Source organism: Oratosquilla oratoria, chromosome 40, assembly GCF_046742065.1.
Source record: "Oratosquilla oratoria isolate Oo_2021 chromosome 40, ASM4674206v1, whole genome shotgun sequence".
Taxonomy (NCBI): Eukaryota; Metazoa; Arthropoda; class Malacostraca; order Stomatopoda; family Squillidae; genus Oratosquilla; species Oratosquilla oratoria.
In genome coordinates this window covers 41795592-41807393 of record NC_134816.1, presented here as the reverse complement: position 1 = coordinate 41807393, position 11802 = coordinate 41795592, and the positions used below count along the sequence as shown (strand labels likewise).

Sequence of the window (11802 nt, the reverse complement as noted above, 5' to 3'; positions counted from 1 at the left end):
TTGGATCAATCTGAGTCTTCGATTACTAACAATATTAAAGATTCACATATACCGTGAAGTCCTCTTATTACCCTTATACGTCATTTATTTCGTTTCCATAGTATATTGTCAAACAGGCTTTATGATTTATTTTTTGTCTCAAAATTAGAAAAATATGTATCTCTACTATTTGTTTTTCAGTTTATTCCCTTAATTTGTTTTAACCTGAAAAATCGTGGAGAAAGGTTCAAAAGTGAAGATTACTCTACAGAAATTAGGAATTCGTAGGAGGCCAGTAGCTGTTGTCAGAGTAGTCCGTCTGAGGTCCATACTGGGAGGAGTAGGTGAACTGTTTACCAAGGAGGTAAGTTGACAATTACGCTGTGAAGTTATTAAAGAATGATTATCCTGATAGTAGATGTAGAATAAGGTTTGATTTAATAATATTTTCAGCGCAAAACTTGTTGAAAGTTGTAATTCAGAATGATGCGCAGAAAACGAAGGAAGCGCTGGAGGCCTATGACTGACCTCGAACATCCCGTAGTGCTCATCCTAATGTAAACAAAGCTATTATCGTTTATGAGTGTAAACAGAGGCTGAAATACACTCGTAAATGATAAGGTTTCTTTGTCTTGAACTTTAAGGTTCAGAATGTAAATGATGTGTATTCGCGTCTATGGAATAGGATGGCGTAGTCATGATGAACCAAAATAAATTTAACGTTTTTCACAAATGCAAGCACTGCCGTTAAATAAATAAGATTATTATTTTGAGGCTTAATTTTTTGACAGTTATAGTTGCTATGACATGTAAAAAGTCTTGTAATAAGGTTAAAGAAAATGGTTATTTTTGAGATGTAGTTGACACAATTTGACATTGGTTATTATAATTATTTTTGTTAAATTAGATATGTATTTTTATATGCCCAGAATGGGCTTAGAGAATTGAAGGAATACTGTTGAAAGTTTTATTGTTAAGTGCTCTTGGGATCACATTATGTTGCTACAGGGTTCTGAGAAATAGAAAAGGATAATTTCTGATTATAATAATAATAATATTTTATAATATCTAAGGCCTTTACCCTCTCAGAAGAGGGCTGACCAAATCAAAAAACACACCCACATGTGACATTTTGTTCAAAGAAAACCTAATTAACCCCTTGAGTACCGGATGTGTGTTTTGTGACACCTGCGTGTCACAGCTGAGTGCACCCGCCAGGAACCGAGCGTGCTCCCCATGACACACATGTGTCACAGTTATAAGCTGTGTGTATTGAGGGCTCTCAAGGCCTCGGTTTCTGGGTTATTTCTACCCACGTGGTGGCAAGTGTCTGTGTTAACAAACATAAGCCTCTTGTTCAGAATAACATTAAATGGAGAATGGTTGTAAATGGAAATAATGTGGCCCAAAGGGATTTCATTTCTATTTTAGTATCACAGAAACATATTTTTCTCTTTCTTTTTTGCATCTGAAAGAATTATTTTTTAGGGAATGGTAAGATTAGGTTAGGTTGTATTAGGTATTGGACTAGATAAGTTTCGTTTTAAATATCTTTGCATGATTCTAGAATTTTACCGAGATTTCTTCTTGTCAGCTCTAAATTTCTTGAGTGGATAACAGGTCATAATAATAATAAATGGTTTGTTGAAAACCTGGCAGCCGAAGGCTGAAAATATACATATTAAGGTAAGAGGGTACATGATAAATGATTACCTATAAATATTATGATATGAAGTGATTGTGCACTGTACAAATATATAAAACATGAACATAAAAAATGATAACCGTGTAATGAAGCAGCAGAGTTATGTATTCTTCATGGAGACGGAAATGAATAGTGTATTGATACAGTCTTGTTTAATTTAGGTGGGTGAAATTGCGTGACCAAACAAATGACGATGACCATGGCAGTGGAGTTATATATTCTTCTTAGAAACTGAAATAAATAGCGTATTGATACAATCTTCTTTAATTTAGGTGTGAAATCGCGTGACAAAACAAATGACAATGACCATGGCAGTAGGCGGCGAAGATCCACAGGCTCATCGAGCAAAGGTAATATTTGATTAATTTTGTATGTATGTATTTCTATAAATTTCTTGTTTTTGTTACGAAGAAATGTTATATTGGAATATTCGCGCATGACAATAGTTACTCTTATGTATATGTTTGTAAGGGGAAGGTGGCAAGGCCCAAGCCGGGATATCAGTGGAGTACAGCTGACGTCCAGAAGTGGCTGAAACGCCATTGCTCGGAGTATTTCCAATTTTATTCGCATCTCTTCATTAAGGTAAAAATCTTGAGCATTTTTTATCTCGTAGTGTTGTTTTCTAAAAATCATGCCATGTTCATAGCAATCTAAGGTTTTTGGTAGTCATGTACATATATACATACATATATACATAACATACATACATACATCACTTAGACAAAATGTTGTAGCACATTTGTGAATCATAATCACGAAGAACCCACCGTACTTTCCTGAAGAGGGCTATTAGCCGAAATATAGAAGTTACACTTTCTTCTAAAGTTTCCTTTTATTCCGACTGTGGGTTCTTTGAGATTAATACATACATACATGTACATGGGTGTGTGTATTCACTTATGTACAGTAGACCACTTGGAAAAAAGAAAGTAATGGAGCTGAGTGCTTTCGTATATTACATCTTCAGTGCAAAAAGTATTTTTAGCACTGAAGATGTAATATACAAAAGCGCTCTGCTTTGTTAGTTTCTTTTTTCCAAGTGGTCTACTTTGCACATACATATATATACTAACAGCTTTTTCCCCCTTACAAGGGAAGTAGCCAAAGTCATGTATGTTTATATTAAAAAAGAAAAGTAATTATATCCAGTTATTATTCAGTGTTTGATTGCAAGTAGTATAATTGAAAACAATTAGTTTGCATGACTTGGGTTTGTGTATTATTTCTAGCACGACATCACCGGCAAAGCATTAGTTCGCATGACGGAAGGGACTTTGATTCGTCTGGGCATCAGCGATCCAGAACACAGGGAAGCCATCTGGAGGGAGATTCTCAAACTACGTCTGAAAGCCGACATTCAGGAAATGAAGGAGATAGAAATGAGTGCTCCATTTTCATAATTTCTAAACCTGTTTCTCAAAAGAAGAAAATACTTCCATTTTTGAGAGACAGGCAACGTCTTCTTTATTTCTACCATAATCATCAACTCACAGAAATGTGAAGGAATCATTTGCCAAGAATTTTGTGTTGTGAACCGTTTAAAAAAGTGCAGTTAAATTGTGAACGTTGCATATATACACCCTTATCTACTTAATTTGAATTAGTGATGTCCATATTGGGTTGGACTGATTTGGGCTGTGCCAGTTTGCTGTCTTTCATAAACTCGTTGATAAGGCTGTGCCTTGTTAGAACTACTTCAGGTTGAGTAGGGACGTAACATTAAGTATCAATAGACTGTCTGTAGTCAGTAAAACCACAAAGAAGTATACAGGTAGCTTTGTGATTTGTCAAGACACAAAGAAGAAAGACTGTGATTCCTAAGGTACAATAATAACCTGCGTGCTTTTTAGCTGTGAAAAAATTTTCATTCGTGAATACGTTGACGATCGGAAGACTAACCGTTATTTGTCGGCTTATAGCGAGAAATCTCTAACAGTATTCGACATGTATTCTAGCAAGCTTAAATTCTCTCACAGATCTTGAAAAGCAATGAAGAAGGTAGTTTGTCTTATGTATCTAGTGCTGAAAGAACATGTGACCTATGTGTGGTCATGTCTTTTGAGTGAATGATACGAAAAGGTCTTTATTGAAATCTGCACGATGTTTGTGGGAACAAATATTTTGCGTGCAATTTCTTGTAACAGAAAGGAAGTGGTGTCATAAGTATTATGAGTATGGAGTGCTCGGAATACAAATGTCTGAAAAGTTTATGATTGAGATTAGCCATGGGTTGAGTGGATTTTCAATTTCCATTGGTTTAAGAACTTTGTATATGTCTTTTTTTTTTTTTTTCTTCTTCTTCTTCTTCTTCTATGTTCACCAAAAATAAAGTTTATGGCATTGTATCCTTAAAGTGCTCTAAACCTCCATAGATCAAGATGCCGGGCATCTTTTGCGTAAGATTTAAGGAGTTCGTACGTACATGGATGAAACGGCTTTAAGGTATAGATTTATGAGTTGCAGGATTTTCGTGTTTTGGTCACAAAAATAGTTGTTTTTATTCAATTAACTTTTAACTCTAAGTGTAATTTTATTGGGCATTGTATCGACTGTATATTTTCCTGAAAACCAAATGGAGTTTTAATTTGAAACATAACCTCAATTCACACGATATTTAAGGCTTGAAGCCTTTTCTTAGTCCGTTTGTGATGCAGCAACCCAATTCTGCAAACAAACAGTGCACAAATTATCCTTGTGGTAGCCTTGGCTTTTGTCATTGTTATTTGTGAACATTTATTACTAAGAAAATTATGTTTCCCAGTATTTAATACCAACAAACTGTACAGACATCATTTGTGTTTGTGGTTTTGGCCATTTTCTGGTAATGTGGAAATTGGTAAAACCTGAAATAAAAAATATATTCTCCAACTAACCTTGGAATTATGTTGTATCCTGAAGTTATGGATGTGTGTGTCTATCATTTTCATTTGGTGTTCTACAGAGCTTGGCACGTTCCTCGGTGTGTTCTTTAGTTTGGCTGCAGTTAACGCTTCCAAAGTATTAAAGCTTAAGAGACAGGTTCATACCGAAATAAAGGTCTGGTAGGCCACATACTATACCTAAGAAAATTTTTGTAGACCACATACTATACAGGCACCTATATTGCTTTAATAGTTTTGGAGTGCTAACTGCGGCCAAACTAAAGTGGAACACACAGAGGAACATGCCCAGCTCTGGTGTTCTATGAGAAGAATTTTGGTTTCAAATGCTGTGTCTTACTGCATTGCATTTGACCCAGGGCAATTAGCAGATGCAGGGATGACCTGTCGTCCATGAGGAGTTGAGATGGAAATGGATGGTGGAGTGGAATGGGTGGGAATTGATATGTGCCTCTGGCTTAACTACCTCCCTTATAAGGGGGGAAAAGCCCTTGGTATTAAGATAGAGTATGGGTGTTCTGTTGTGGTAGTTTTGATGCATCGTGTTACTATTATTAATTGATTGTTTGCACAGTTTGTAAAATGTTTGTGTTTGTTTTCCTTTTTGTTGGGAACTGCTGTGGAGACAGATAAGTGTGGTTCTCAAGAAATGTATGTAGCTTTCTTTGTTGGTCAAAACCTCAGCTTGGTATTGATGTTTGTTAATATGTTTATTCTTGTGTTTGTTTTTACTGTTGGGTATTTTATTTGTGGACTGAACGACATATGAGTATCAGAAGTGAAGTTTAGGATTTTAAGGATGGGTTGTCTTTGTAAATTTAAGTACTCAAGCTATTTTGTAGTTGCTGTGTTCATATAGATCCCCGCTGGTCGAGCAGTTTAGGATGTCGTTACTTGTGGTGGAGGTTGAGATGATGATTCGAATCCTGCTTTGGGGCGAGTTGAACCAAGGGCATGGTTCATTAGATTCCACACTACAAAGTCTACTGTAAGGAGTGCTGTACTAGCCTCCCGATAGGGGGGAGTTTGTGACGTTAAACCAAATATGTACAGTATGTATATGTGCTTATCATGAGGTCGTCTGCATAGGTGAGTGCCTCAGTGTTTCGTTTTGGATTTGATGTTGGGAGATCATTTGCGGAGATGTTAAGCATCGTAAGTGAGAGTACAGGGGGTCCTCAGTTGATGATGGTATCAACTTACGACAATTTGTAGATATGACACATCTCCCATAAATTATTTAAAAGAAAATCATATTCACACTATGGTGTTTGGTTTGTAAATATGGATGTCACAGGGACTAGTTTTACAAGGGCAGCAGAAAAATGTGTCGTGTGGTGGTGGAAGTTGTTTTCATGTTGTAGAAGTGCGTTTTTATGTCCTAGATTACGACTTTACAATTGCATCAACATAGATGAGTGACTTCAGTGCCTACGTATTTAGGTGTGTTCAGACTTGCACCAAAATTTGGGTTACGATGCATCGTAAGAACAGATCTGTCGTAAGCCGAGGGTCCCCGGTATTGCATTTAGGGTGACCCTGTTGTATGCTATTTTGATATCGGATATTTAGTTGTTTTGGGGTTTCTCTGCACTGTCAGCCAGCTAAGAAGTGTGTTAGCCATTTCTACATATAGATGTCGGTCTATGTTTTTTTTTTTTTTTTCTTTTATTATTATTATTATTATTACTTTCTTTTTAAGTAAATAAAAATAGATAAAATAATAATAGAAAAAATATGTGCTGTGTCTTGCGACACTGCCTCTGACCCAGGGCAGTGGACAAGATGCAGGGATGACCCATCATCCAGGAGGTGCCAAGATGAGAGGGAGGGTGGAGGGGAGTGGAGTGTATTAGGGATGGAATGGGTGGGAATGGTTTTTATACCTTTTTCTTTTTGGTTACCTCCCTTGTAAGGGGGAAAAAGACTTTGGTATATGTATTATTTTTATTTATTTTGTTATTTTATTTATTTATTTATTTCTCCCCGTCTTCTGCTTTTATGCATAGGGGGACGGAGAGGGGTGGGTCGCCGATTTAATGAAGCGGTCTTGCTATGGATGTGCTGTGTCTTGCGACACTGCTTCTGACCCAGGGCAGTGGACAGGGTGCAGGGATGACCCAACATCTGGGAGGTGCTAAGATGAGAGGGAGGGTGGAGGGGTGTGGAGTGTATTCAGGGATGGAATGGGTGGGAATGATTTTATGCCTTTTCCTTTCTGGCTACCTCCCTTGTAAGGGAGAAGAAGCCTTGGTATATGTATGTATGTATTTTTATTATTATTATTATTATTTTTTTTTTGTGTGTGTGTGTCTGGGGTTGATCAGGGGCCTTATTGTCACCATAAGTGTTCTTTTATGTGTTGCTCTTGCATGAAATTCATCCTATACTTGTTAAGTAATATTTATGAGGAGTGTGTTTGTGGAGTGGTTCTCCTTGAATCCTTGTTGGTTTGGCGAGGTGGGCAGATAAGCTATGTTTCTGCTATCAGCCTGGATTTTCTGATGGTTTGGTGATACTATGCATATTATAGGTTATTTTCCAGATTGGAGTTTAATTGTACAAACAGAATTAGTCAAAAGTATCAATTAAGGCCTTTGTTGCATTTTGGATGAGGTTTTGATGTATTCAAGTATATACAGGGAGTGGAATTATGCCTTATGACTTTGGCTACCTCCCTGGCAAGGGGGAAAGATCCCTTGGTCTATGTATGTTTTTGATGGAATAATATCAATAATATCAAAAGATGGCTAGCCAATCATCTGGCAGATGGAAATGCCTATGTGTCATTATAATGGCCAATCATTGCACACCAGAAACTTTTAGAGTGGAGTACCACAGGGCTCAGTTATATCCCCCAACACACACTCTAGTCCATATATGCACAATATACCCACACCCGACACCACAGAAATTCAAATCCTTTCTTACACAGACAACATAACAATTACACGCACCATAACACAGACAAAGCTGCAGAAATACAACCATACCTTGACACACTCAACACCTGGTTCACTACAAATAGACTCAAAACAGCCACATCCAAATCATCAGCCACACTTCTCACCAAATGGACAATGGAACATAAATACATACCACACCTCTATATCAACAACACTCTCGCCACACACATGTACACCCAAGATTTTTGGCGTAACATATGATACATCCATGTCATTCAAACAACACATCACAAACATGTAGACTAAATGCACGCCTAGACTTAACATGCTTAAATCAATTACAGGAACAATATTTTAACAAGACAAACTACTACAGTATACAAACAAAGCATATGCTCAGTGATGAATTATTCAAACCTTGCATGGGCTTCTAATCTTACTAAAGCACACCACAACACCCTACAGACCACACAAAGCCCCAAAGACAATTACAGGCTGCACAAACACAACACCTACAGACCATTTACACAATGAAATGAAAGTCCTTAAAGCCAAGGATCACCTTGACATGAGAGGCACACAGACTCTTACCGCAGCCTCCGCAAACACAGCATACCCACAGAGTGGTGGATGTCTGAAACAAATTGGACGAAACAATATTGTGTGCAAAAATCATACAAAAATCTAAGAGCAAACTAGATGCTGAGAGATACAAAGACAGGTCACCATGTGCATAGCACCCCTCCCTGTATAAGATAACTAGGTAAAATACTGTACACTACATGGCAGAACACCCACACAAAAAACATCAAAACAACACCCAAATTCCAAATCACACAAATTCTCTTTTCCTCCACAATCACCAGACACCAACCCCCAGAAGAATATCCATAATCATATCACTCACTGCTCCATCAACGAACTGAAAGACAACACATTGCAGCATGCCTGACCCCCTGATATCCTTTCCTCTGAATCCACTCACCCCAAAAAGGACAAAATCCACTTGGCCAGACTGCGGGACAGCCTCCATCCATCCCTTCTAAGCTACCAGAAGAGGCTGGATGACCACATTGCAGATAACTATCCAGGATGTAACACTTGACCCTATACAACACATTATGGAAGACTGCCTTGTGCACAATCATGCGAGCCAACAACACAATATGCACTTTGAAAATTATTTGTGAGAAAACTCAGTTCCAGATGTGGCATTCTTCAGGGAGACGGGACTGCTCGGCTAGACAGTCTAGGGAACGACATCATTAACAACTGTTGTCTGGATGGAAACTGGACAGTAAGTGTATTGGTTTTGTCTGTAGGATGTGTATGGGGGTTAGATTGGTTTTATTATTTGTGTCTGTGTGGATAATATTTTGATGCAGCCTGAAGGGATTCTCCCCATCCTTTTTTTTTTTTTTTTTTTTTTATGTTGAGCAAGGGAGGGGGGTAATGAAGGATGGGGGAGTTGTTATGTGTATGCATAGGATAATTGTATTATACAGGAATAGAGGAAACATTTGCTGGGTACCTTCTGTTCTCTATTTTATTTATTTATTTTTTGATTTTTGTTTTCCTATCATAACCTCATATTCATGTGTGTGGATGATATTTTTATGCAAACTGAAGGGATTTCTCTCCATCTCTTCTATACTTTTTGCATAAGGGGGTTGGTAATTGAGTGAAGCGGCCTTGCTGTGTCTTGCTGCATTGCTTCCGACCCAATCAGTGGGCAGGAGACAGGGATGATCCTTCATCCATGAGGAGCTAAGATGAGAGGAGGGAAAGGGTGGTGGGTGGCTACCCCCCTGATAAGGGGGAGAAGTCCTTGGTATATTATTAATAGAGACAGGAAATTGTAGTAGGGTGGAGTAGGCAACAAATAAATTTTATATTATTGTTACCCCTAAATTCGTTTTCTTTGGGTTTATATGTTGTAAGAGAAAACGTTTTCCCGAGTTGAAAATATATAGCTAATTTGAATTCACTTATTTATTTTTATTTTTATTAAGTTCTATTTCATATACGGGGTAGGAAATTTCTAGATCATACATACATATACCAAGGCTTTTTTTCCCCTTACAAGGGGGGTAGCCAAAAAGAAAAAGGCATAAAATCATTCCCACCCATTCCATCCCTGAATACACTCCACACCCCTCCACCCTCCCTCTTATCTTATCAATTTTATTTTCAGTGGATTTACAATTATTTTTCGGAGGGGAAGGTGGCAGCGATACAAAACAAGTAATTTACAAATAGGGTCCTCAGAAAATTCTTGTAACCTGATTCATCACAACTAGAAAACATGGGTATCATTTTCCAGCAATGTAAACACAGCAGCTTCTGTTTACAAAAGACATAATTAGATATTCACACTCACAACTCCCACCCCTAACTTTAAAGGATATATCACATTTGTACAACCCAGCCCTTTCTCCCTACACAAAGAAAACATGGAGCAAGCACCCTTTTCTTCGCTGGTAGATATATTAATTGCATTAAAGGTTTGAAGTAGGCTTCCCTAATGGTGTGGGTATACAAGTCCCACATTCATCACAGTATCATTCATATCATTAGTGTGTGCTCATCTGTGTGGATATATATATATATATGTGTGTGTATATATATATATATATATATATATATATTTCAACATGGAAATTATCAAAAACAACAAAGGTGGACAGAAACTTTATTACGATGGTTATATATACACGAAGAAGAGTGTGAACAAAACGTCTATACGATGGGAGTGTTCACGGAGAAAAGCTATGAAATGCAGTGCAATACTGTACACGGACTTGGATATATCTATTGAAATCAAAGGTACAAAACATAGTCATAATTCTAATACTTCTAAAGTAGATGCCACGAAGGCAAGAGTTCAAAATGAATGAGCACGCTTCTGCCACCAGAGGAAAGCCAAGCCGATACTGTTGTTAATCTTCCTGTCGCAGCGCGTGCTGAGATTGGAAACTTGAGTCTGTGAAACGCACGATTCGCAACCATAAGCGCCACGCTCTTCCGAAAGATCCCGATTGTCTGCCAAATCTAAAACTGGACGATTCGTGGACTATGTTTGATGGTCAGGAGTTCATGTTCTATGATAGTGGTGCTGATAGCAGTAGACGGATTATTGCCTTTGCAACTGAAGAAGGATTACGTTATCTTGCTCGTTCCGCTCAATGGTTTATGGATGGCACATTCCGGACTGCTCCGAAACTCTTTCATCAACTCTATATAATTCGTTGCCCTTTAGGCGAGTCGGCGATAACATGTGTCTACGCCTCTCTTTCTGGCAAAACTCGGAGCATATATGAGGAACTGTTCCAAGCCATTGTTGAACAGTGTGCCACACTAGGATTCAACCTTGATCCTACGACAATCACAACCGATTTCGAACTCGCGACTGTGAATGCTATCCGGACTGTCTTCGGGGATCACGTTCAGTGCCACGTTTTTTTTTTTTTTTCCACTTAACGCAGAACACCTGGAGGAAGATACAGGAATTAGGCCTTGTGACACTACAAGACAGACGAAGAAAGTAGATTATTTTGTTCTATGTTAGATGCCTTGGCTTTTCTGCCATGTGACAGAGTTTCGGAGGGAATGGAATTTTTAAGAACTGTTATTCCGGAGCAACTCAGTTGTCTGGTAGATTATTTCGATGCGACCCAAGTGTGTGGAGGATATCGTCGTATCCAGATGCCTGTCGAACGCCCAGGTGATGTGTCACCGCCGCTTCTTATGCGCCGAACACCACCCCTTTTTCCACCCGAACTTTGGAACGTACACGAAGTAACCTTGTCTGGCGGGCATCGTACGAACAACCATCGTGAGGCGTGGAATCAAGCCTTCACACAGATGATCGAGGCTCTACGAAAAGACCAAGCCCTTGTTGCAACGACACTGTTGGAAAATGCCCGAGGCCAACCACCACAAAAGCGCCAGAGGAGACATACAAAAGTCCTTCAGAAAAGGCTTTCCACTCTCTGCAAGGACTTCGAAGCAGGCCAGAAAGACATTGAAGCGTTTCTCAAAGGCTGTGCCCACTGCATCCGCTTTTAATTCGATTTAGATTTATTTAAAGTAGTGCTAACTTTCAAAGTGAATTCCAAACTGAAACCTGTGAAAAATCTGGGGTAAACTTACTCACTACGGTAAATATAACAAAAGAAACAATTTAAAGGTGTATAGACAAACTCAAAGTTGATAAAACACCAGGGCCTGACGGTTGGCATCCAAGAATCTTAAAGGAAATGAAAAAATGAGATTGTTGTTCCATTAGAAATTATTTTCAAGAAATCCATCATATCCGGAGATGTCCCAA

General features: G+C 38.3%; 1 protein-coding gene across 2 annotated transcripts; it reads left to right on the top strand.

The window, feature by feature from the left end:
• ave (sterile alpha motif domain-containing protein aveugle) lies at positions 1-4560 on the top strand. 2 transcript variants are annotated; one of them, XM_076177606.1, is made up of 4 exons: positions 1-343; positions 1957-2034; positions 2156-2269; positions 2917-4560. In XM_076177606.1, exons 2-4 carry the CDS (start codon positions 1981-1983, stop codon positions 3085-3087), a joined length of 339 nt encoding a protein of 112 aa, XP_076033721.1. In that variant the 5' UTR covers positions 1-343; positions 1957-1980; the 3' UTR covers positions 3088-4560. The 2 variants fall into 2 exon arrangements, with proteins under 2 accessions (XP_076033721.1, XP_076033722.1); XM_076177607.1 differs by having other exon boundaries at positions 10-343; positions 2162-2269.
• The last annotated feature ends 7242 nt before the right edge of the window (positions 4561-11802 follow it).